General features: G+C 42.2%; 3 protein-coding genes across 3 annotated transcripts; 2 read left to right on the top strand and 1 right to left on the bottom strand.

The window, feature by feature from the left end:
* Positions 1-708: 708 nt before the first annotated feature.
* LOC110990200 (transmembrane protein 192-like) lies at positions 709-8,409 on the top strand. The gene is made up of 6 exons (XM_022255069.2): positions 709-898; positions 2,196-2,345; positions 3,759-4,014; positions 4,118-4,282; positions 4,651-4,759; positions 6,793-8,409. The coding sequence occupies exons 1-6, from the start codon at positions 848-850 to the stop codon at positions 6,938-6,940; spliced, it is 879 nt and encodes a 292-aa protein (XP_022110761.2). The 5' UTR covers positions 709-847; the 3' UTR covers positions 6,941-8,409.
* Positions 8,410-8,966: 557 nt separating this feature from the next.
* On the top strand, positions 8,967-12,657 carry LOC147797946 (maternal B9.15 protein-like). The gene is made up of 2 exons (XM_087142424.1): positions 8,967-9,541; positions 10,075-12,657. Exons 1-2 carry the CDS (start codon positions 9,231-9,233, stop codon positions 10,433-10,435), a joined length of 672 nt encoding a protein of 223 aa, XP_086998550.1. The 5' UTR covers positions 8,967-9,230; the 3' UTR covers positions 10,436-12,657.
* Positions 12,658-19,250: 6,593 nt separating this feature from the next.
* LOC110990199 (uncharacterized) lies at positions 19,251-26,749 on the bottom strand. The gene is made up of 6 exons (XM_087142480.1): positions 26,665-26,749; positions 24,166-24,222; positions 23,367-23,414; positions 22,493-22,549; positions 21,531-21,578; positions 19,251-20,986 (listed from the first exon to the last, which is right to left on the bottom strand). The coding sequence occupies exons 2-6, from the start codon at positions 24,206-24,208 to the stop codon at positions 20,775-20,777; spliced, it is 408 nt and encodes a 135-aa protein (XP_086998606.1). The 5' UTR covers positions 24,209-24,222; positions 26,665-26,749; the 3' UTR covers positions 19,251-20,774.
* Positions 26,750-27,499: the final 750 nt, after the last annotated feature.

The following is a 27,499-nucleotide window of genomic DNA, read 5'->3' as shown; positions in this document are numbered from 1 at the left end:
GACTGTGTTCAGCGTGTATGTTTTTGTGTCTTCTTATTTTCAAAGAATGATTTGAAGTCGTTATTTGGCGAAAAGACAAAGCGAGGTGAACAAGGGAAAGGGCCGAGAAGCACAAATTAGCTTCAAAATACTTCGGAATCGATCCCCGTTTAGCCTTTAATTAACCGTCTTCTGGTATTATTCTCATCTTTTGGTCTGTGTGTGCACTCTGTGGTGATGAATGTCGCCCCTCCGTTTTGGGTAAACCCGGGGGGGGTAGCGACTTTTAATGTACACAGAAAGTGCCTTACGTTGGCTGTGTTATGTTCTCTCAAAAACAGTGGGCTACGAAGTAAAGATTTTGGTCTTTTTATAGGTTTGTAAATTCCATCCTCGTCTTAAGCAAGAATCCACCATCGACGAACCCGATAGAGGTCGCTTCAGAACAGTAATTGATGCTGTTCCATGTTTACTTTTATTGTCGACCCTGAAGATGTTTAAGTCTAGAGCGGGTTTCGAGGATTTCAGTAACCATAATTAACTGATATTTTCATGGTAAAATAATCTTTATTAACTTAGGGTGAACAGAAGGAAATCGATTATTTTGTTCTTTTCAAGAAACAGCCGGTGGTTTTTAATCGCATTCAAGAAACAGCCGTTGGTTTTTAATCGCACTCAAATAGTCTGGTCCTCCGTAATGAGGAGGTGGCTTGGTGCTGAATGCGAGAAGCTTGGGTACCAGATGACTCAAGCACATGACCCATCGACGGAAGAAATTTCTTCTAAACTTCAAGTTGAAGATTTGTGGCGATAATGTCTCGGATGGAGAACGTTGCTGCGAATTAATATTTCGGTTTTCTTCAAGAGAATGGTCAGCCTTGGAGGTGGACAGGATGGAAGGCATGTTGGGAGACAAGGGGTGAGCATTGATGTACCATAATCTATCAAGTATGGGGTCTTACTAATCAGCGTCAAGACACCGTCAACAGGCGTCAACACATTGATAGTAACGTCAACACACCGTCAACACTTACAAAATGCATTGAAAACAGACATATCGAACTATAATGTATACACTTAGAAAGAATTTCTTTTTAATCGAGTTTACATTTTACTACATTTCAAGGCAGTTTTTTTAACGCGAAAAAATTGTCTCTGAGCAGTGCCGCTGTTCGCCGCCATCTTGCCTTCTCATGGCATTTGAATCGTACCATGGTTTACTGTATGAAGGTGACCCCCTGTAGCGTAATAGTATGGTCCGCCTGATCACGGCATAATGAGTACCGTCTTTCGTGGTTGTGCCGAGGGTGTTATTATCGTGAAATAAAACGGCTTTTCCCCCCCAAATGTCGCCTGCTGTTGTTAGCCAAATTGTATTTTAGGCATTATATTGTGATCAAATTGCGTTTCTGTTAACTTAGAATGTGATTTGGGTGTGTTGACGGTGTGTTGACGTTACTATCATATGTTGACGTTCTATTGACGTTAATTAGTACGACCGTGGCTATGCCTACGGCATAGGCCTAGGCCCTAGGCCTAGGCCCTATGCTAGTCAGCTAGTGATTGATAGTCAAGTCGGACTCCGAGTCGTTTTACTAGGCCTAATAAAGTAAAGTCGACACCAAGTCGTTTTACTAGGCCTAAAAAAAAATATTAATTTATAGGTTGCCAGGATGGTTTTCATGGTCAGATGGTTAAACTTTTAGCCGAGGCCCGCCTGACCAGAGGAGAAAAGCCTACATGTACGTGAATATTTAGGCCTACTCATCAGCATCGTTCACATCTTGTCATGCTTGTCGCATCTCTTTCTCTAGGGCCTACTAAGACTCTAGTTTAGTTCCAAAGCATCTGACAATAAAGTGACATTGTATTATTTGCGAATTGTAGGCCCTAATGGTTGACTAAACGTTTAAGGTTCAGACAGCTTCACCAGATATGATTTCCATTTAATCATCAACAATCATGAATGATTTATTTTGGAATCAGGTGAGAAATCACAATATTGATTGCCAGCCATCTAGTATCTATGATCATATCCCAGCATCCTTTGCTGTGTTTACATGTACATGCATGTATGATGTTCTTGGTCTCAAGTCAAGTCGTTACGTCAGCACTGTCGTCGTTATGTAGTTTGTGCAGGCCTATTTGTGAACTGTTTTCACGGCCTCAATAACAGAAAGACTGGAGTGCATTCCTCCCCTTCCCCGTCCCTCTAGGGCTTTTTCTTCAACGAGCACGAGCCCAGCATCTTGCAGTCACCGGAAGATGAAGAGCTGCTGATCACGCAGAATCTGCAGGCGGAAGAGGAGCCCCACTTCAAGAGATGCAGCACTCTGTGGATGGTGGCCTTACAAGTGGTACTCATTGTAAGTCGGTGATCAAAGGTCCAAAAAGCCTTTTGCGAGTTCCATTTGCATAAAATCAGGCACATGGTACATGTATGTAACAATTTTAATTCTCCATACAAAATATGCTTTTGCTATACCGCGTGATTCGATGCAAGCTTTTGCTTCATTACATAAGAGACGCTTGGCACCAGTACATTTTTTTCGATGGATAAGAAGGGAACAGAGGACTTGTAATGGTAATGTTTCCTTTTATGTTTAGTTTGAATGCTAAATCAAAATGTTGTTATGTTCTGCCATCTTATAAGGTACAGTTCTTATTGTCAAAAAGTTATCAATGTTATTATTTAAACTCTGATATTAGTATTTCTAAGTGATCAAGCAGGCTTTTATTGTTTTGTTATTCCTACTGGGATCAGTCCTATTAAAGGACAGTATGGATTACCCATGTGGATGCAACTATGTTGGCTAGGCTTATAAACCTACATGTATCTCATTTTGTAAGACACCTTGTCCTGGTTCTTTATCATAGTTGGCTGAAATTCGATCAAGTGTGGCTCACTAATATGGGCTAGTGCATGAATTTGGCATCAGGGTTACTCGACACATGCCTAGACATAGCTCGCGCATCAATTCCAGAGACAAGTGCCCGGTCAGGTACAAGTCTTAACAATTTTGACTGGCACAATAACCAAGCTGAACTGGAATAGTTACAACCCTGGAGGGTTTCTTTTCTTAGCTGTACATGTCTACAGTGACTCAAAATTCGACTGCGTCTATTAAAACTAAACGAACCTTCAGTTGGTGCAGTTTTTCAATTGATACTGAGTGAAAAGTTGAATTGAAACAGTTAAAACCCTGGAAGAACTCTTTTCCTTGTTGAGTATGGCAACTCAAAATTAGACTGCATCAAGGTACACTAAAATGAATCTTCAGTTCAATTTTTGTTGCAATTTTTGAAGTGCTATCGAAAGTTGAATGAAAACAGTAAAATCCTGAGAGAATATTTTTGTAGTTTGAGGTGTGTTATAAAACACGTAAGGAGTGACCAAATCCAGTCACTTGTGCAAGCCTAGGCCCTCGGGACCGTGAGTGACCAGAAGAGGGTCCTATTTCCAGAGGTCGAAGGCCAAGGGATATACTGTAGGACCCTGTTCGGTCACTCACAGTCCACTCAGGGACATAGTTGTGCACCAATGACCTCATTGCCAGTCTATATGTGTGTAATAGGATATTCTTGTTAAAGTTCAGAACTTTCAGCTTTTTGTCACACCTGCACGGCTTTGACAGCCATGTCATAATTTTCCTTTAGTTGTTTTTGAATGTTTCTACTTTCATAAGTTTTGACAATGGTTCCTTTTTAAAAACACATATGAACTGCATCTTAGGCACAAGCATCGCTGACCAGTCTGACCCTGTATAATTCTGTCACAGACTGCGTACCTGGCTGCTTCAGCTGTCCTCCCGTACGCCATCGAGCCCTGCGTCAATCGCAACGCCACGCGGGCGGAGCAGTTGGAGGATGCGTTCGTCTACCTGGCCTTCAGCCATCCCGTCGTCTGGCTGCTGCTGCTACTGGCCGACCGCTTTCTCCAGTACCGTCACACGCTGCTGCGACGCCATGGCTACCTAGACTTCACCCAGAAGACCAGATACCTGCGCCGCACGGCAGAGTTTGTGTTTTCGCTGGGTGAGACATTACCGCACCTCAATTTGTCCACCCCAATGTTCGTGATCAGTCCTGCATGTGGCAAACAAGCTGATTTTTGTGTCTTATCATACGTCTCTGACAGGCAATGCGTTCATGCTGACCGTCGTCCTGCTGCGCTACAAGTTCATGTCACAGGTGAGCTCCGTCAAGCCCGTGGGAACAGCGTCGATTCACGGCGTCAACTACCAGGAGATGATCATTGGCGTGGAGTCCATCATCGCGCTCTTCTGCTGTGCAAGATATGCAAGTGAGCAATTTTCAGTCGTGCTCACTAGGCTGGTCAGTGAAACCATGTCCTCATGGTACACTGTTGACCAAAAATTTCGAAAACACAAGATTCAGTAGCCAGCTGAAGACAGAGAGGCTTTCCATGGTAGCCATCTTGCAGGGCAGTTCTTTTGTTGCACATGGAAACTTCCTTTGTGCATATCCTGTGGAATAAAAGGTCTGGCCTGCAAGGTGGTCGCCGTGCAAACCCTCTATACAATCAAATGCCACAAAGTACAGCCAGGGGTTGGCTGTACCCAGCCACGGGAATGGATTCCAACAAAATCCCAAAGAGCTTACCTTGAGCATCGGTTACCGTTGTCATTTTTTCCGGATCTTAATCTGCAGTGTTAGTTTACAAGTTCAACAAAGCCGAGCTCCCGCCCGACGCCGAGCAGGAGGAGCAGATGATAGCTGTCATGCAACCCAGCACTCACCTGCCGGACATTGGTTATAGGTGAGTGTCCTGGGTTTGATTTCCACTCCATGCTCTGCACTTTCTTGTTCTAGCACCCACACACTAGATATTGGTTATGGGTTGATGTCCTTGGTTCGATTGCCTCTGTGTGCATGGTTTTTGTCTTATTTTAGCATCCACATTCTGGATATTGTTTTGTTTATATCTGGGTCTTAACCAGTCAGTGTCAGCTTTTCTTACCCGAAAAAGCTGCTGGGGGCAGTTTTTTTTTCTTCAACTTTTTCCAAATTCTTCAACGTTGCGACTGCGCTTTGACCCAATCTAGCATGATGCATTAATACGTCATCCGAGGAAATGAAAGATGAATTCCTGAAACGAGTGTATACGTCCTCCGTGGAAGAAATAAGGAAAATTATGTGTGTTTACACGTCGTCGTTGTCCGGCGTTAAGTGGTTAAATACGTCTTATTACTCCTTGAGGGGTTGTAGTTGGAATAAACCGAACAGGGTTGTGTGTGCACATGAATGCACGTGCACTTCACTCTCAAAGATGCTTGTACAATTGTTGCTCGAAGCTTGGCTCATTTGTGATTGCTGCAGTGTTTATGGTTAATTGGTTCTGCTTGATTACAATCCTTGGGAAAATAGGAACATTTGTAGCAGTCATTTCTTTCTTGTCATCTGAGGAAGGTTGCCTGGTTTAGTGTGCCAGGTTCGATTCCCACTGTGCTCAGTCTTTGCCAGTTCTAGTACCAACCCTCCATATTTGGGTCCAAGGTTGGTGTCCTCAGTTCAGTCACCTCTTTGTGCATGGTCCTGTCTCACTCTGGCACCCCCTGTGAACTGTTGAGTTCAAAGGTCAGTGTTTGGGGTGTGATTCTGAGTACACACTTGTCCTGTGCTTTTTTTTGGGGGGGGCTTCCGCCCACCAGATATTGGTCACAGGGTGGTGCCTTGGGTCCGATTCCCCACTGACTTTGTGCTCACTCCTTGCTTGTTCCAGCACCCACTCACCAAATTTGCATCATAGATTTGTGTCCCCAGGTTCGATTCCAGAGTCCTTGCTTATTCAAGCACCCATCCCCACCCCCAGATTTCAATCACAAGTTGGGGTCCCGGGTTCGAATTCCACCGTGTGCTTGGCTATTGGTCTTTTCTTGTCCTAGCACCCATATCTCAGATATTGGTTATGGGTTAGTGTCTCGGGTTCAATTCCCACTGAATGCTTCGTTATTTCTCAATGTAGCACCCATATTCAAGGTACTGATGGTCAGTGTTCTGGGGTTCAATTCCCTCTATATGCGTAGTTGTTTCTTGTAGCACCCGCCTACCAAATATTTGCTACAAGTTAGTATCCAGTGTTTGATTCCGTCAGCATCCTCAATCGTTTCTTTCTTGTAGCATCCACCTACCAATTATTGGTTGCGAGTTAGTGTCCTGGGTTCGATTCCCATTGCTTGCATGGTCCCTTGTTCTCCCAGCACTGTGGGGTACCTCCACTTATGTAGAGACTTATGGAAAATTCAAAATTCAATGAGAGTATTGTTTGGCTGTTGCGTATCTGCATCTGCCTTCTAACAGGATGCATCATCAAAGCCCATTTTCCATAAACCGAAATGTGCAGTCAGTAAATTAACGGCAGTATTTCATTTGGCTCAGTTTAAGTTATGCAAACGTGTGCAACTTTATGCACTGGAAACAGATTGTGTCTTGCTACCGATAACAAAACTGCTTGTGATATTTACAAATGTTGCACTTGCATCATGTATTGAGGGTGCATCATTCAGAACTTGTTTCGTTTCATTTCTTTATGTTCAACAAGCACATACATGGATTAAAAATACATGTAGCAACCCCCGGGGCTATGTAAAATTTTCTCCACACAAGAAATAAATTGAATTGCACTCTAGTGACTTAGTATAGAGGCTTTGTGTGGTAGCCATCTTGCAGGGCAAGTTGTTTTGTCCCACAGGGAAACCTCCTTTGTGCATACCCTGTGGAACAAAAGAACCGGTCTGCAAGATGGCAGCTATGCAAACCCTCTATATCTCCGTGGTCTTTGGTCCACCTCAGGGACAGCCAGTACGTGGAAGCCCTGCTGGAGAGACAGGCGGACATGATCCGCTACCTCAAGCATCACACCGAATACCTGAGCAAACGCATCTTGAAGCTGCGAGCGTCGCAGAAAGACGGCCGTCTGATGGGCAGTGTACAGGTCTAGGCGGTGGCGGAGTCACCAAGTCACTAGGGTCAAATGTCAGCAGCAGAGAATCAGGGAAGGGTGGTTGCGTTACAGTGTAGCGCCTGCTTTCCTTGGATAGCAATTTCCGATAATTAAGCAACTCCGGCAACTGTATTGTCATCTTAAGGGTCTTTATTTATATTTTCTTTTGGGGGTGTGTCCAGGTCAGAGAGAAAGTTGCGATGCAATAAATATGTGCCTTTTCATAGCCACTAATCTAATCTCCATGACAAAAATCTGGATTATGGTTCCGTACTTAGCAAACAAATGAAACTATGCACTGGCTCTCAGCCTTCCATTGGAATGTGTGCAGGGAACCAGTCATTGTCCCCCTCCATCATTATAAAAATGTGAACATGGTCTGTGGTCCCGGGGGGGGGGGGAGTGTAGGGGGATGGGGGAGGGGGAACTTGCCCCTGGAAATAAATTGAAATGTAAAAAAAAGGAGAAGTTGACCCCCTTACATCACTGATGGCTTTTCAGTTTGTTATGAAAGTAAAAAAACAAAATTGGTGATGGCGACAATGTAAGTGGCTATACTTGTGGCCAATCAGCAGTCCTTGGAAGAATACTGTGGAAAACACCTGAAGAGCTCTACAGTTGAACACAGATGAGAGCACTGTTAATTTACAAGGTCATATTTATAACAAGGACAATTAACGTTGAGGTCCCAAGTCTTTGTTTATTTTTCCATTACTAATAATACAAGGTAACTGTTATAGCAAGGTGACTTGTAAAGGCCCAGGGACCTTGTTATAACAGTTTTCCATTGTACATGTACATGTTTATGGAAATTGGAGGAGCAATCACCGTGTCAAAGTTCACTCGTTTGAACTTTGCGGCAACGCTGTCCGTGTTCATTGCTAAATGGCGGCTGATTGCACTTCGCAACGTTATACTCGTATGTACCCTACCACATGTGGGAAGGTTGTGTGTCGACATGCCGTTCTCATCATCATGCATGACTTTTTTTAGGCGGCCTTCAGCGTCATTCATTATCTGTTAACTACCTGTCCGCCTCCCTCTTCAAATACACGCCTATTGAACGATTGATTGCTTTGCCCTTCATTGGACTTTTGAATCTCAAGAAATCGAAGGTTACACTGGACGTCTGTTCAACTGTTTAAATGGAAATTTTTGCCAGAGTCGGCTGTGCTCGTATAGGAAGCTTTGACTGTGAAACAGATGTTGTCTTGATTTCTATTAAATAGTGGCACTGAATGAATTGCGCAATGCTTTGTTCCTTTGGTAAGTAGTCCTTGCCTGAAGCATAAAAACAATTTGTACTTTATTACTATTATATAAAACGTGCAGGACAAAGTTGTTAAAACATGCATCGTAAAAATGTGCAAATTTTGTTTCTTTTCTTTTTCATTTTATGTTAAAATATTAATCTCTGGAATCGTGTATGGCGGTTTGTTGAAAAAATACAAATTTGTAACCAAAAAGGTCTCTGACTGATTTGTTTTCATTAGGTCTACAGAATGGTGTTCGTTTTAGTGCTGTGTCTGGCACCTAATATGTGGGGTATACGTTTTGACTTTATCAGTATGTTTTCGTTTGCCTTTTTTTACTTATTTACAAACCGTTTCCGTTGGAAAGATTATAAAGATGCAGTTTACGCGCCAACTGGGTTGACCGTTTTACGAGCGCGCCCTCCAATGACTCTTTGCTCAACGTTTACAGCTCAGGCGATTAATAAAAGTTGGCTCGTGTCCATGACATGTTGTTGTCGAGCTCAAATGCGTCACGCGCATCCTCGATTACTCCATTGTTGCATTGTTCCGGCTAAAAATAGCTGTTTACTAAACCCGCCATATAAGGCAAGGATGTGCCATATATGGTAGGGGCGGATCTGACGTCGTGAAATATTTACATGACGCGGCATGGTTACGCAGAAATCCACACACCCGATTGGTTCTCTGTAGGAGTCGAACGTGACGTCACCGCTGTATAAGAGAATTTGCTGGCGTTGCATTAGCATTCGCAGCTGGGAACACAACAACAACGAGTCAACCAAATGCTACATTTGGGGAATTTTTTAGTGTTTGAATATCACATCTTGCTTTCGCCACTGTCAAATTTTCAGAGTAGTTAGTGTTTGGAGGATATCAGTTCCCTTTGAGGAAAGTTCTGAAGTTACACGGTCTCCGAATATAAGGATTTTAACCACAAATTTCGCAACATATTTTGTGGTTGTCGAACAAAGCAAGCAGACAACTCGGCTCTTCCTCGACGTAAAACTTCGAAGTGAAAACATTCGACAGTCATGAAGGACGAAATCGCAGCGGCGGTGTTTTTCCTGGCCCGCCTCATCAACGTGAAACGTAGCTTCACCTCGGAGCAGATGGCGGAATTCTCGGAGAACCTGGTGGCGTGTCTGATCGAGAAGTTTCGGAATCACTGGTACGAAGAGACGCCGAGCAAGGGTCAGGCTTTCCGCTGCATCCGTATCGCCCACGACGAACCCAGGGACATTGTTTTGGTGCGAGCCGCTAAGAAAAGTGGACTGGACTTCGACAAAATGAACCTCCCTGCTGATTTTACACTCTGGGTGGATCCTCTGGAAGTCGTCTGCAGGTATGGCCTATGTGGAAGTTAATTCAGGGCGGATGACAACAGCCTATAAACTGAATTCGATCCACTGCGACCGCAAACAATGGATCCATTTTGTTAGCATTGGTTGTGTGGAACAAAAGAACCGCTGCATGACTAATGAGTCTAGCTTGTTTTCAAGGGCGCGAAGAATCGGTCCTTTGGTCTGTCGACAATGAAAACGTACATGAACCCCCTTCCGTTCCCCAATAAACCACTGTTGTCATGCTCCAAAATTTCACGTCAAGAAGTAAACACATGCTACCTTTTCACTGATCAAGTGAAACTCGCGTTGAATCTTCATGAATAGTCATCACGACCATTGTTAGATTTGGCCTAGTTAGGCGAACTGTCCCAGTAAACATGGTAGAGAAACAACACGAAGGCATTGAAGAGACCATTCAAGGCTGCTATTTCATTGTACTAGTTTATTGATTGTAGTTTTGTCTAAATTGGTATGAAGTAAATTAAATGAATAAGACATTGATCGTTGATCATGTTAATGGTCTGCTTTTCAGGTTTGGAGAAAAGGGAACAATCTGCCCGATTGCATCCTTCCCAAAGAAGTCGTCTCCACTACAAGTTAACGACAATGAGACGACAACAACAACATTGCAAACGGGCGACGCCAATGGCAATATGGACTTGAACGCCAACCCAAAGTCCGTCCTTGACAACATCACGGAGGTCCTGCAGAGGAACTCCAGCACAGTGGCCAACGACAATGTCGGGGGCGTGGTCACCACCCACTACCGGGGGCGGAGGAACCGGACCAAGTACAACCTGGTCCGAAACACCATGAACAGTGAGCAGGACTGGCCAGCGCTGTCCCACCACAAGTACCGTTGGGTCAGTAAGACCCTTACAGCCCAGGCGTAGCCCGATCCCGGCTGCACACAAACTCAACCAATACCAAATGCAAATCTCTGATCTTTTTGACTAATTTTTTTTAATATTAAAAAGAAAATTTCATCATGCAAATATTGTGATTTTTAATTGAAACATTTCTTCTGTGATCTTTGCCAGAGTCCGAAAACGGGTTGGATACTGTTTTGATACCTTTTTATACATCTACACTCAACTGGTGCTTCAAGTGATGTACATACATGATATCATTTTTCACACTTCCTTTATTCATACAATGTATGCTAGTGTCAGGTTGGCCGTGCTTAAATTAAAACTTGGCAAATGAGCTGAAGAGTGTGATAAATCTTTGATGTATCACGCAAAACCACAGTGTGTAGCGATAAATTGTTGGGTACACGCTGACTCTGTTGAGAGGAAAAAACCACGGCGATAGATGAAAATCGTCTTGACAATTGAATTATTTCCCAGAGAAGAAATTCCTTCGCGTGATTACGTGGACATGTACATCCCAAATGGTTTGAACTGTCGCTGTTCGTACCAAATCAACTTTGTAGAATGTAAATGATCCCAGGATTTTCATCAACAAACAAAATATCTCTTTCCCCGGAAACTTCTAAACCCCTCGGCTGTTGTCAAAGACTGTTTGCAGTTTATGCTGTAAGTGCCTCTTGTTCACACAGTAATAAGAGAGTAGAATTCTCCTCCCTTCGTAGTCATGAAACAGCCGTAATACTTCTTGCAGCAGGCTGAATGACTCATCTTCCACACTGGCCCCCGCCCTCAAAAGGGTCCTTTTTTTTCTTCTCTCTCTTGCAGTTGGATTAATTGCAAGGCAAATTGAATCGGCTGACTTCCTTATTATGTTACCTGAGCACTTTGACCGAGTCAGGGTTCCTCCCAGAATGGAACAGCATCCATTCATAATTAAGCTTGTCTGCAATCGGACATGATGGAACCTGTTGACATTTTGTTTCTGATGATGTTTACATGTAGTTGTCAAGATGATTTTCACTTTCTTTGACTATATATTCAACCTGGAACAACCATTCCATGCTTGTACCAAGCTTGTATTTAAAAAAAATCAATCAAGAACTTATATTTAAGAAGTAAAAGGCCTTTTATTTCTACTTGTATGGAGATACATACGTTGTACATGTTTGTTTGCTCAGTCGCACAAGGGAAATTCTCTTGAAGGATACTTCCAATTGAATGTGGTTGTATATGCATGTACCTAACTGCTATCTATTCAATCCCTCTGTGTCGGAGTTCAAAGGTCAATCGAACAGTATTCGGTATTGTAAGGGTCACAGGTGTACATTTAACAGTAACCAAATCTTTGTACAGCGAGGTTCTTTTAGATGACCTCATTCGTGCAATATGAATTCTTATATGTTGAGCATTATGTAAATCATGACTTTATTTTAGAGTTTTTGGTGTTTTGCAAGGAAAACAAGTAGACAAAAGTTTCACCATAGATGGACATGAGACGATTGGACAGTAATGCTTGCTAAGAATTTTTGGTACAAATCATGGGTCACCAATTAGTTTTCCTGTTTGACATTTTTATTTTTCGTGGTGTGTTTGGTTTTTATCCATTCTGGTTATTTTTGCTAGGGCATTCTATTGGGAATATGAGTGACGGACAGGATTCAAGACTTCACTGAAATATATTTTTCGAAAAGTTGTAATGCAGGTCATTGTATTTTTGTTACAAAGTAACAAATGAAAAAGAAAAAAGATTTTAAAGAGTCCTATTTTTGCCACATGAATCCACCTTTCTAAATCCTACTTTTAAATAGTGGACAAAATCCTGCACAAAATGAATTTCATATTCCCAGATTTGCCACCAATAATTTCGCTTCCTTTTAAGTTTCTTTTTATAGTCATCAATTCCATGAACCATCAAACAGTCGTCTGTTAATCCAAATGGAGTGAAACCAGACGACTGTTTGGCTTTCAATATTTTTGTGTTGCTTCACATCGTGCTACGTGTAACGTGCTGTTGATCGAGACCAATTTTACTAGTACACAAGATGTGTTGACTTCATCACAGATACAGAATCATTAACCCCGTTAAGTCGTCCTAACCCAATTTGGCCTCGTTTTGATACAACACATTTCTCATCAGTTTTGCAACTTTTTTTACATTTTGAGTATAGAAAAAGGTAATAAAATGCAATGTTATTGAATTTGTACAGAAAAGAAATAAAGTGTTAAAACATCATGAATTGAAACTTTTGCATTTCGGGGCTGTGTTTGTTTGACCGCATTGCCACGTCTCGGGTTCTCTGAAACTTGGGTTGTACGTTTGTTTCTATTGATCACTGCAATGTTTCCTCCGGATCTAAGACCGAGATGGCCGATTGTATGGATGCGTGCAAAACGGGCATCCTGCCAAGTTTACAATGTGCATCAAGGTCTCCCAGTACATGTGCAGTGTATTCCAATTAGCATATGTATTGACATTTGCATGTAACAGTCTTTTTGTGCACCGAGCCAATTGGTACACGAAAAGGGAACGTTAATTTGTCCCCACTCCCTTAAAAAGCATATTAACTGCATGCCAGCAGACCTAGACCTGAAAATATTTACACACATGATTCCAATTGCAAGATGATCTTGCTTTGCTCGATATCCGAACACGGTTCACAAATTACAATGTACATTCCTTCCACCGGTTTTTTGGAACATCCAAGATTTGAAGCCCGTCAATCGCGCCCGTCAGAAACTGAATTTCAGCAGATACGACGCACTGACCTGGGGTGGAGCATGACGGGAGGATTTTCGAGTTAATTGAGAAGTTCCTAAGTTGGGGTGGAAACCGAAGTTTCCTTGAGGAGGTCACACCATACGTACGTTATTACCGCCGCTCCTTCGGCTTCATGGGCGCACAAAATCATGTACATAAAGTTGACCTTGGAACGAACTCCGTTCCATGTACAGCATTGACGTTGGTCTTCGCTTATACCAGGAACTCTGCGGGGGTCTGGTTTTGGGTTTGCCAGTCATCTGTTTGTGTAATGTGAGGTCGCTAACTGTGCACGTGCAAGTATTTCGTCATGTGCATCTCGCAGGAAACATGCGACAGGGATGCGGATGGGAACTTTAAAGAGTCGCGAGTGTGATCCAATATGTTTTGAATTTTCGTTTTCGATTAAAATGACTTAATACATAGTATGTATGTTATTTAGGAAATTGTAGTACAGACGATGGATAAACACCGTGAGTTTGTTGCAATGAACTTTACAAAACAGTGCTTTATGACGTAATGTATCTAACCTTTCAACGCTCTAACCTTGCACACCCATTTGCACCACTGTAAACAAACCATATGGGTGCGCAGAACCTTTTCAAGCTCCATTGAAAATAGTGTAAACCAAGTCTGGAGCCCCGTGGCAGGCAACTGAAGTCCCTGAGGCCTCTCAAAAAAAAAAACAATGTGTTGTTTGGTCCTTCAGATTTCATTTGATTTTCAAGTTTTAGTAGGTTAACCAATGAATTTTTTCATTATCCGCCCAAAACAAACTCACCCCCCAAAAGTGAATGTTGCCAAGCCCTCCCAGCGGCCATTTTTCAAATGACATCCCTCACCTTCCTGGGGCTCTTCTGACTAATTTTCAATCCCATTTTTGTCTGCTTTGCCCCCAGATGGGTGCCCCTGAATCTACAGAGATAATCCTGGGCCATACTGACACAATCCCACCATTTCTTGGCCCAAACAGACCCCTCTTTTCGAAACAATCTCTGGGGGGGGGGTACTTTTTGTGCGCCTCGGCCTGGCGGAGAATTTTCCTTGACTTGAGACAACTGCATCCATACACCCCTCCCGATAACAACTGAGCATTGTGCACTAGTGGTCAGTTTCCAAGAACTGTGGCCATGAAAGCTGTGCGTGAACGTGCCTCGGTCACCCCTGAGAAGGTCGTTGCCTACAATGTACATGTATTTAACTTTCTGTTTACAAATGACGCACGTTTTGGCCGCGATCACAAAGAGGCTAGGCATTGGACCGTAAAAAGTGACCGTGTATTCGGTGGGCGTGGTTTTATTGTGATGGGGGAGAGGTCTCGTATTTTCCACGAGACTTAAGTTAAAAGAGTCAGCTAATTTGCATTGATTTTAATCGGAATTTAATTACATGTATAATGTTGTAGCCGCTTAACACACCCTTCTCTTCCTTGAATACAGGATTTGGTGAAACTCGTACTTCTGGTCTGGTCATAGAGCTACGTGAGGTCCATGGTATGAAAGTGTACTAGCTTGGAGCTATGAAAAGGTCATCGCCTTTCAGTTGAAAGGTAAGAATTAACTGGAATAGGCCAACTTTAAAATCGTTTGGAAAAAATTGGCAAAAAGTTCTTGGTATAAATATTGCAAAGTGCAGTACGCGCGGAGCGCCGTCACTGGAAGATATGCATTATTTCACGTGCACATACACACGGAAGCATTGGAAAAACTGACATGCAATCCTGTACATCATTGATGCCTTAGGGTCTTCCCTGATCAACAGAACTGAGTATACTAGTCCGTAAAAAAATGCATTGTCGCGTGCACAATTCTGAAACTAATACTAGCGAATATATTTTTAGAAGGAAGGCCCGTCTCCATTTGACATTTCCGCTTGCATTTCGGGGTTGCCGCGTGATCGCCTTGCGCTTGACTGTGATTGAAGCGCACCACTCGGAGATTGAAACGACTCGATGAAACTTCGTTAACTTACAGCATTATGACATTTGATATAATTTCTCCATTTTACAAAAATCAATCGATGCATTAAGCTTATTGTCCCATCCAGGAACAACTGACAATTGATCTTTTCCGCTGCGTGTATCTTGACATCCCTTCACCATTACAGAATCATGACGTCCTGTACATACAAACAAAAAACATTAAAGAAACAAATAGAAGGCAAAGAAACAAAACAAACCAAACAACAGGAATCTATAATCTGAAGATTGAGGGGAGGGGGGGCTCGAAAGTTCAAACTCAACTTATGGGATTTTGCAGTTTCATGCTTTGTATTATAGTTGGACGTAAATGAAGTTAATTCTCTTATTTTACATGTATAATAATTGTATTTCGAAACACCCTGACAGACAATCTTCCAGGATGCATGGCTCTTGTTGCCAACCCCGAATCCGTGCAGTGTCTAAAGTTCAACTAGTAAAGGCTAAAAGTTTATCGACCGTGCATTCACTGTAAAAACTCGGGTGTTAAAATCAAAACCTTTGGGTGTTATCAGATGACCACACCATAGGGTGTTACTTTAACACTGATGATGTTACTTTGCACACCTATAAGTGTTACAGCGCACTAGAAGGTGTTACAAGTAACACCAAATAACACAAAAATTGTAACACCAGTGAAAAGTGTTGGTATAATCTTCTGATAACACCACGGGTGTTCAATTTAACATCCCAGTTTTTGCAGCGTTGTCTTCACTCTGCAAAAGCTGTTAACACTTGTTGATGTTATCAGATGACCACACCACACCTAATAGTGCTACAATGCACCGGAGGGTGTTACACGTAACACCAAATACCACAAAAAATTTTAACACCAGTGATTGGATTAGTCCTCTGATAACACTGGGTGGGTTTAAATTTAACACCCCAAGTTTTTGCAGTGCATGATTTGAGTTGGTCCAGAACGTCATAAATTCGAGGGCGATGTGCTTGGAGTGGTTGTTTTGAATGCATACGACAAACACAACAATCGACAGTGCATAAAGTATTGCAAATTTGCAGACGAGGCTTTTGCCCCTGATATACAGAATGTATTAACATCATCACTGACAAAAGAGAAGAACACCGGACACATTCCGTTCAGACTTTCCTGTTGTTTCTTCCGTCGGTGGGATGTCACAAAACCACTGACAAAACTGAACGTTGGTGGAATGGGAAGTTGTCAGGTGGCGTAATGTAAAACCATTTGACGAGGCCACAGCATGTTATCACAAATCGTGAAATCGTTGTCCAAACAAACCCATTTATAGGTCTTTTTTTTTTCAATGGCCGGCTGCAATTGAATCGAATTCTCGTGTCACTGCTTTCCCTTCATGAACCTGTAACCCGACTTGTAATTTGACTCGTGATTCATCGTGACCTACAAGTAACCTTTGATCAAGGCGCCTGCTGCGAAAAGGATAGGCGCTCGAGAGCGAGGCGCTGGAGGAGACTATTTTAAGCTCCAAACCAACGCACGAAGATAGGCTACACGACGAACCGCACGCATGCCTCAGGGGCGCGCAGAGTCCACGACACACATGCATGGTGAACCTTCAAGACGCTTCACCGTTCACGTGTATTTAGGCGCAGAGAAAAAAAACACGGTTTAGGGGAGGCGTCTTCTTTCGTCCATTTGTTTTTCGCTCCACTGAAGTGCTCGGTGTCCAGAAAAGGGGAAAAAAACTTGACCTCCAGCAAAGTGTAACTTTTTTGGTGGATGGAAGTTTCTTAATTTCATTACGGGTGGACCGATAGGGACCACTGTGACCCTTTACGGCCCAGTGTGACAATTCTATAGCTTTGTATGCCTAGCCTCTGTTGCCAGTCGTTCGAGTATACTGTAGGGATTACGACCAAGGACAGATATGACCACAACTTCCCGTTGAACTGTTATTTTATCAAGCGTACAGTGCTTGTGCACAGCTGCCTATGATGATGCGCGCGCAGGCGTGGAGACGCCCTTAACAGATCGAGACTCCCCGCTTCTGCTTCTCCGAAAAGTTCCACTTTCGAGTCCATTTAATACAGCGTGATAAAGGCCTCCACTCCGACCGAGGGTTAATAAGGATTTGAAGACTTAACCTTTGTTCCTGCTATGAATGCTCTGTTTCTTCATCTGATCGTGAACTTTCACCTTTACACATGCGCACAATATGTGAACCATTTGAGCTGACAGATCTATTGCAGAAAACTGTTGTCTATAGCTGGAGGCAGGAAAGTCGGAAATCTTGTATCCAAACACTTTCCTTCCAAGTGTATGCATGAAGGAAGGAAGGAAATGTAAGCTTGTGTTGGCATGTACATTACATTCAATGACACATAACGTCTGTATCAGATTTTTTTGTGGGCGACATAATGTTTGTGTGTACGGACGTGTTTGAATGTTTGTTTGAATGGGGAAAATTCCATTTAAGATCTCAATGGGACAAGTTCCCGCCTTTAAAGTACAGTTTTGGGGGAACTTTGCCGAGTGCAGCCATGGAGGTGAGCTTTACAGGATCTTTGGAAAGAGCCACACATCCCGGCGGACCTTACAGAGATCAATGAGTTACTTTAACATTGATCTCCATTATTTGAAACGAAGATAAGGGTTTGTTTGCACCAACCTGATCCTTCCCCACCCTTCTGACGGCAGTGACGAACAACAGAATAACAATGAAGCCATCCAGCGTCACAAAAGTCACAAATCAAGCTCTTTGGCCTTGTTGTGCGTCGGGGGACGTGCAACTATGTGTGACGTCACAACTGAGAATTCACTTCATGACCGCACGGCTCTCCGTGTAAACACAGTTTCAATGTTAACTCCACAGTACATGTAATTTGGCTAACAACGTTATCTTGTATCTGCTTGCCCTTCAGAAGGTACTTAGTTACCGAAAGCTCGCCAATCACATATTTCAGAGCACTGATCGGATATTATATTCTTGTCGTTATCTTGTAGCGTGCCTGTTATGAAGGTGCAACCGCGCGTGCCCCCATCAAGCCCGGAGCCCCCAAACACCTTCATCATGGAGCGACACTGCCACACATGGTTGACGAGCAAAGCAAACCAAGTTCAATCAAATAAACAGAAAACAAAAAGCAAGACCCCAACTCCTCTAATAACAAAAAACAAAACAAGGTGCTCAAAAAATGTAGCCATTGAGCACTGCAGCTGACGTGAAGGAAGTGTGCGATAGCACGAATGTGTTAACACATTTCCTGGACAACTGAGGGCGCTGTCGCTGTGAAGAATTGTTGTTCATATTAGCCAATCAAAAATTGCGTGTCGCAATTTGTAACAGTGTTGAGCTCCACAGTTTATTTTTATACAAATTCTGAGCAATAAGCCGTTCCTATATTCCTGAAAGTATCCATAAGGATCAAAATGGGAGCCGTCTTTACCTATAATTATTTCTAGATTTCACTCATAACGAACTCTTTCTGTGTGTGTTGGAGCAGCTGCATTCACGTTGTTGTGGGTATAACTAAGAACTTATTTTAAAGTGTGGCTGCACTTTTGTAGATAAATGTCGCCGGACCAATTTTTCTCTTCGGGAGATTTATTGTTGTTCATGTGCGAAGCAATAAGCAAGCATCAGTCCTATTCTCAGAAATGTTTCCAGTAAGTAAATTCTGGGTTCATATTTTGAACAGTACATCTTATGTACTGAAATGTGACTTCACAGCGACAGCGCCCTCAGTTGTCCAGGAAAGAGTGGATAATTTTAAGTGTTAAAATGTGCACTCTTCTATTCAGATATGAATGTGAAAGAATTTTCAAACATAGAAGAGGAATACAAACCAAGTTGACAAAATTGTAGCCAAGAAAAATTCCATTACATGTGCGCCTTCAACAAAGGTCACTGTTGTTTCATGTTTGGTGGAAAGCGCTGTACATGTATGTGATAGAAGCTGTACATGTACTGTATGCACGCTATTTTGCAAAGTTGGACCCTTGGACCCAAAAGAATAACAAGACTAACTGGCTTGTTAAAATAATTATTGTTGACGCAGAGGTTTTTATCGATCTAGGGTACGGCGTACTGCGATAAACCCACCCAAGTCTAGTGATGCTGACTGACAAATTTCTGGAAGCTTCCACGGTCGCTTTTGTCAACGTGTAGTATGTGAGTCACCCTGTACTGGTTAAAATGGAGCTATTTTGTGTCGGAGTTTTTCCATCGTGCATGCAGATGATTTGCCCTCGAGACTTTTTAAATGATTATTGCTGCACTTAATAAAAAAAGTTGTAAAAATATTTCACCGGAGCGAATCGATTTAGGCGGGCCTCAACCGCTAGTTAGAATGTCGACCGCTCCAGCCAGTAGGCTAAACTCGTACCGTACCAGACTGGAGAACAATCGGGAAGAGTTCCGTTGGAATTACACGCAGGAATAATGAAATGATGTCACAACTGCATGGTAATGTGTACACGAGAAGTGGCGGTAACCAGTCCATAACTGACGAGACTTAGGCCTACGTATAGGCCTGTGGCGAACATTCCAGAAACCGGAGCTACCATGACACTCGTCGGGTGAGAAAGACACGTACGTGCTGACCCCTCAAAACCAACTCACAGAAAAACGAGCGCCGAACCAAAAACCAAACTCGGGAGCTAAATTTAAAAGAGAAACGTCATACGAATCGCTGCACAGAAAGCCTGTCTTCTTTCAGCAAAACAGTTTCAGTTTATTTTCAGTTCTCGAAAGTTACATTTGAAAAAGTATCAGCAGTCGATGTTTTAGGATTTTAAAAAGATTTTTACTGAATAGACAATATTTTTCCTCAAAAAATTGCCACTCTTCACAAAAATGTGTTTCCTTTCTTTACTGCCCACGTACCCGCTGACCATCTTGCATAGATATTTTTGATAGGTGTTACAAAATGTACAAAACATTTTCAGACACTTTATAAAGCAATTATTTACAAGATTGGAGAAACTGAACTGACAGAAAACAGAATAGCTTTTAAAGACTATGCTGTCTCTCACACGAATAATGGCTGTAATCTATTTTAACGATTCAACGAATCGATATCTTTAGCTCTTGACCTCTTGATGACACTGTGTCAACCATCGTCTGGTGGCTGTGAAAGTGGAAAGGGTGTTTAAAATGCGAACAGGAAAGTCAGAGGTCGATTTCCTGTAAAGGGAAACACTGTGGTTGGGCAAGAACCTTGTTATCAAGCTTTCTAAAAGCTTCTTTAAAAGAGATCTGAGAAATATTGATTTCATTACACATGAAATTGGAATGAAACGCATCATTTCAGGGAATATACCACGAGAGGGCGCAATACAATCCATCCAGTTTGGAAAAAAGTTTTGGCTTTTTGTTTTGTAAAAATGGGTGACAAAAAACTTGTCATTCTTTCCTCTGTTGTTAAAACATTCATTTAATTAAACGTTACGTTAAAAATTATTTCCATTTACTGTAGACACTTTACACGAAGTTGTTCCAACTCTGAGCTGATTGGAATGAAATCTGACGATCGAGTGGTTCAGTTAGTAGTAACTAATATCGCTACGTCACACGCGTCTCAAACATTCCAAATTTTGAGGACACACAAAAATATCTGATTCAGTAGATGAATGGTCGGTGGGCACAAAGTCTTCAAAAAGAAAATATGTCAAGCCTAAAACCGCTTTACGGTATGATTGCTGTGATAGTATCGTTGACTGGTTGGCCACAGCCGGTCAATGGGCACACACGCGATGCCTCCAGGCGCTGATGAGAACACATCTCGCACATTATCATGTGCCCGCACGGCATGAACACCACGTTGGCAAGCGAGCGGTAGCAGAGCTTACAGGAAGTCTTGTGCCTCAATTGATTGTACTCGATGCAAAGCTGTACGCCTGTATCCATGTATGGAAATAGTGCAATTGGTCTTAAATGTAGAGAGACCAAAGACCCGCCACTCATTGGATAACACTGTGACATCTGGGATATATCTTTGTCTTAGCCAAGTTGCATTTTTTTCTGTATTTCTTTTATTTATTTATTTATTTTCATTTAAACATTGAGAAACTTTATAGAAATAAACGTGCCCAGTCTTTGGAAGTAGAACCCCCGGTAGAGTTAGCAGAAATAAATCATCCCCAGCGCCTATTGGCAGATTAATCAACTTACTACCCACATTGAGGCTGATTTTCGTCGTTAATCATTAAAATTTGGCAAACTCGTTGCTTCCCAGAAACAAGAGTTTTAAGGTGGCCTCTTGAATGAGGAGATATTTGTGAGTTTTGGAATTCTTAAATACCGACAATGCATGAACGAATGAATGCAAGACTCTGTAGTGCCACTGATAAATGTAACGACAAAAAACGAAAACTGTGTTTTTACAGAGGGTTTAAGAGCTGTGGATGGTGATGCAAAAATGACTTTGAGTATGAAACTTACAGGATTGTGCATATTCTTCACTTGTCTCCGTTGGCGTTGGTCGGGGAGCTAATGAAGTATAATCAATAAAAAAACAACTGTTTTTCAGACCGAAAGAACACTCCACCAGCACACTTAAAGAACAAGTTCACTGCGTTCATTGTGCATTGAAAACGACACAGGGAGGAATTAATAAAAAAAGAAACCTGATAGGCTCGTATGTTTCATGCCGTATCGCTATCCTCTGCGGTAAACTTGAACAGCGCCCTCTTTGAGTACAACATCAGCGCGATGGATTTACTCACCCAGTCTTGTGCAGGGCAAGCGCGACTGTTTTCAATTCCACGTTCACGTAAAACCTCGCGCCTCCGCGCGGGCCTTCCCCGCCAAGAGACCAACCCAGGTTCACCCCTTGACCCAGTTTTGAGACCCAGTATCGTTTTTCACCGCCAGTATAGCACTTGAGGGGAGTGAATGGACGTGCTGTTCGAGCTGAGTTTGAGTGGCGTCAGTTTCGGTCAAACATCATAGGCACGGACGTGTATAACAAAATCTGGACTCGCAATGCCCTTAATCAGCTTATAGGGTCATTGAATCCACTTGCGGCCATTTTACCGAGCCGAATACAAAACTTTCCTGGCAAAGCCCACATTTGTTCTTCTTGACGTCAATAGAAAGGAGCCAACCCACGCTTTTGTATTCGGCTCGGTAAAAAGGCCGCTGGTTGGCTTCTTTTCCATACAAAGGCGTTGCAAGTCCAGGTTTTTTATATACGTCCGTGATCATAGGCCTAATTAATCTCAAAATCGCGTCAGATTCATATTCGGCTCTAGTTTCGACTTACTGGTGTGGCCTTAATCAGTGTTCACCTATCATTGTACAACTACACTCTTAAATATCTTGTCATTCATGAATTGATGAAAGTTAACGTTTATTCACGCGGTTAAGAACATGGCCAAGTCTATGATAAAACACCAACTTACACGACTGGGCATACGCCGCTCGGTCAGGTTTTGCATCTGTTTCCATATCTTGGGGGGCTGATGACCAAAAAAAATGAGTCAATTTAATTTGATCAAGTCTACAAAATCAGACTGAAAGAAACAGGCCACCAAACACATCAGTTGTTTACATTTGTTCATCGTGCATAAATGAAAGCCGGTCATTTAATTCGCAATGAACTGAGATAGGAAAGTGGACACATTTCCATACGACGACGTGGGAGAGATAAAGAGCGCCCTCTGCTGACACAACGTAATCTGTGTTCATTTTCCAGGAACGTTCAAGTGATCATAGCCACATTTTGTGTAATACTAGTCAATTTCACCTGGAAGTCGGGATGTAGATTGTACATACATTGCTGGGGAAAAAATCGTCCAGTGGTTGACAAAAAAGATGTCGCTGGACCTTGCCCAGATGTTATTCTGGCCACTACACGTTTCGCGCGTACCCCCCAAACACAGGACATTTTAGGATAGTTCATTTGGGCCAACGCAAAACTTCACGTTGGAGTGTTGCTTTAAGCTTTGCAAACGTATTTTGAACCATGAATTGGCCTGAGTTTTTGCCATGTTTCAACCAAAATTTGTCAGTTCTGATGAAGACTTCTTGAAAGTGCCCAGACAGGCCCTGAAACTGAATCCGTTTTATTCATGGTCAGCCAAAATCTGTGTACGTGGGGATCTCCCACAGGCACTTTTTTAATTCGCTTATTTGCAAATATGGGTTTGCGGCATATAGTTATTTTCTAAGGTAACCTAATTGCGTGGCATAGCGGTAAAATTTGTAATGTTAATTCGGAGCTTTCTTGTTCAGGACACTTTGTGGTCGCAATGTGACGTTTGTTTCGACACTTACACGGGGGTGTGGTACGTCCGTTTTCGTCAATTTCCATTGGTATGGTATCTGGTGGAAAATTGGAGGAAATCGAACTCAATCAAATTCTAACTCAAGTAAATTGGGGATAATAAATATTAACCTTTACTTTTCCATGCTTAGTTCGGTTTCCAGTTTTACTTGGAACAGGAATTTTAAAACTGTCTTGACCATTAGCATGGGGGGGGGGGTAAGAAGAAATGGTCAGTTTTGACAAGAATGATGTCCGGATGTCACACGCTACAGGCCACTTGCACTCTTCATCAAGTTGTGTCCAGTCCTTTTTCGGAAATTATCTGGTTAGGGTTTGTTATTTTAGTAAGGACTTGATGGTCGAGGCCTGAAATGGCACTGATAAGGCGGATAATATTGATGACATTGATTACAGTGATAGTGATGATTCGTGTGCGATGATTACCCAGCTTCGCTGACTGCTCTACGGTCTGCCATAATTCCATCAGGTTAGGATCTACAACAACTCATGTTTACACTCATAAGCAAACTACTGAAGAATTGATACAATCTAAAGCGGTGTTTCCATTGGACTTTTTTTTCCTCAGACACATTTCCTCAGACACTAATCACCTTCTGACCTGACGGAGCAGGCCATGACGTGACAAAGACGATAAACGGTGAAAACGACGATACGCATCGGGTCACACCAATAGGCCTATAGGCGCCTACTCCATCGAAGTTGAGGAGTAGTCTTTATGATCTGCTTTAAGTACTGAGGGGCAAGTTGTATGGCGGTGGTGATGACATTGATGGCGTTGATACTTACGTGATGATTCGTCGGCTTCATCCTTTGCCCCGCGGCCTGCCATAATTCTATCAGGTTCTGTTAACACACAAAATCCCAATATATCTAAAGTGAATCTAACATTTGCCGGATCAAGTCCAAGTCAGGTGAGTCGGGTTTTTGTTGGTTTCCATACAAATGCTTGTGAGCACATGCACTATTTCAACGTTGGCAGCTCATTTTACTGCAAACGGGATAGGGTTTTGTTTAAAAGTGGTCCCTTTTCCAAGTGAATTTTGTTTTGAGGAAATAAAATTAGCTGCTTAATGTTCATAAGGGGGTGTGTTTAACATGCATGTGCATGCATTGAGGCCTACGTGTGATTCATTGTTATGAGTTGCACAATGACCTCCCAACCAGGTGTTTCAAGTACGTTAAAACTCTAAAGTCACTAGATGTTCCAACGGACAATTGTAAAAGAAGAACAACTTTGAAACTGTAACGGCACTGCAAACTTCACCAACATGTTGAGGTTAGAGTAAAGGCAATTTCTAATTGAACGAAATCTAAGATAGCAGACAGCTAGTTCAGTTCAGGAATAGATGACTAAGAAGTTTTTCCAACACGATGCTGAAACAACCGTCGATGTTACCGAGGTTGAATATTGTCACAACATTACTTAAAATTAAGTGTTGACAGTTTAAACTAAAACATCCACCAAACCTTTTCAAACTGCGATTCGTGTACACGAGAATGGAAACAGACTAAGAGACTACGTGTGCAAGTATGGTGGTCTCCGTTGGCCACCGAGAATATTGATGTGGAGATGTGTTGCGGGTATGTGAGAACTTATCGCGAGGATTTTTCCTCAACGTTCATAGGGATGCACTGTCGCAATTCAAGGCAAATTCTCCATTGGACGGAGGCGCTTAAAAAGTGCCCCTACAATTTCTATTGAAAAGAGTGCCTCGAGCGTCACTTGTGATGGCTTTGCCGCGTTATAAATCCTCGTTGTTATTATTCGAAGTTTGTGTGGCAAAAACAAACAGAAAAACTTGTAGGGTTGTGTAAGTATGGCCGAGGATCAACTTTGTAGATTGAAGGGTTCACATCCTAAAGCAAACGAGAAAAAATGCTTTTGAAAAATTGTCTCAAAGGCCCAAGAAAGTGAGGGGCTGTGAAAAATGGCTGAAACCAGACTTGGGAACGTTCACTTGGGGGTGAGTTTGTTTTTTGAGGATAATTCAACAGCTAATTGGTTAACCTAAAATATGAACATCGTTTGAAATCTGAACGACCCGACAGCACAAAGTGGTTTTTTTTGTTGTTGTTTTTTGTTTTTGTTTTTTTTTTTTGTTTTTGAGATGCCTCAGGAACTTTGGTTGTCCACAGTGGGGCTCCAAACTTTTTGGATTTTACACTGTTTTCAATTGAGCTTGCATTACTGTACTGCATCCATGGCATACACATGAAGGTCAGTTTTACAACCGTGGGGATTCCCAAATTGTACAGCTTGTATACGCGTAGTGGGCTATTCAATGCATACTGCTGACCTGTCAAAAAACAGCCTTGGTCTTTCGCCCATCGGAGTTAAAATGGGCATCCATCCATCCATGCCATGCCATGCCATGCCATGGAATGGCATGGCATGGAATGGAATGGCATTCCATGCCATTCCATTCCATGCCATGCCATTCCATGCCATGCCATTCCATTCCATTCCATTCCATTGAATGCCATCCCATTCCATGCCATTCCATTCCATTTCATTCCATTTCATTCCATTCCATTCCATTTCATTCCATTTCATTCCATTCCATTCCATTCCATTCCATTCCATTTCATTTCATTTCATTTCTTTACCCAGGGTGTGCCCAAACAGTTTTAAACCGATTTCCCTCGGGGCCCTGCGAACATAACTTAATACAATAGTTAGAAACTCATGATGAAAAATAAAATTGACAAATATGACAAACATTAATATTTACAAACACAGACCACTAAAACATCATACACGTGTGAACATTTAAATAATCAAGGCATTAGTTAAATACTGATCACGGGATGGGCGAAAAACCCTATCTGAAAATAGAACCGGGGAAATTCCCGATCCGACTCCAATGAACATTGGCAACCAAGTTACAACTCCTTATGGATCAGCTTGGCATGGTTAGGCTTTGTGTTAAAATGCTCACGCATTATATATAAAAGAAACTTGTGACTTCGTTCATCGACGGACATCTGAGGAGGATCCATGAACACCATTGGTTTTTGTCGTAACTTCACAAGATTGGCTGATTACGGTGTATATTATTCACTGCAGTGACTGCACCTTATATTGCCCTCTCTTGTTTTATGTTTGAATCAACTACTTTGTGAAAAATCGAGAAAAACAGCGTGACATTTTTCAACGATTAAATCAACGATTTTGTAATTTATCTTGCTCTAAATCTATGGATTACAAGGCGTTCGTAAAATTATCAACTAAGGAAATGCAGAAAATAACACAACTTTATCTACGAAACAAGAGTATTCCGTTACCTCTCTCTCTCTGGATGATTTCAAAGGCATACGCTCTTCGTACTTGGCCTTGCTCTTGAAAAAGTGTTGAAGTCAACTGGATTGGGGCACTGTAAATAGAATAATGATGAATAAAGAAAGAAAATCATTTACCTGATGTGTGTTTGTTTTACAATTCTGGAAGTTATCATCCTTAAAAATAATCAATGGAAACCTGGAGGAAGAAGAAAGATATTCGTGTAATGTACCTTTCAGTAACCGTCCGATCTCCCTTGGCAGACTGTGCGCGACGTTAGCTTACTTTGAGCCGATTCGGTGATGATATAAATTTTGATCTCCCTGTAGGCCTACTCACCTTTTTTTCAGTTGCAGGTCTGTGCGCCAGTGTGTTGTAAGTCTCTGTGTTTACCAGTTTCCGCCTGCCAGGCGTTGACTATGTCGGACTGTTCCATATTGGCTCTGGGGTGTCATTTGAAGCAAGATAATGGGACCGTAGAACCCCCCCCCCCGCCTTTGTGTTCTAACAGCGCGCGGAACTTGAAAGAACTTTCCGGAGTCCATCAAAAGCTCTCACATACTCGTAATAGGTTTTTAAACATGCATTTTAAATTGAGAAAAAGACTGTACCGCAGAGATCGTTGGGTTGAATATGTAGCCACAGGTAAAAAGTGAAGTAAAATAATAATTTAAGGAATATAATTTGTCCAGGAAATTGAACTTACCGTCTGAAGTCGTTCAGTATTACAGTCGTCCACTACTTATGCACCAACATTTGGTGACTTTTTCCGTTAAAACAAACTCGAATAAATCCCTTTCGTGTCGGCGACACTTAGTATGCACACTTTTTACTTAGTAT

This window comes from Acanthaster planci, linkage group LG10 (assembly GCF_054643075.1).
Source record: "Acanthaster planci isolate LZ-2023a linkage group LG10, COTS_SCS, whole genome shotgun sequence".
Classification (NCBI taxonomy): Eukaryota; Metazoa; Echinodermata; class Asteroidea; order Valvatida; family Acanthasteridae; genus Acanthaster; species Acanthaster planci.
This window is presented reverse-complemented; position numbering and strand designations above follow the sequence as displayed.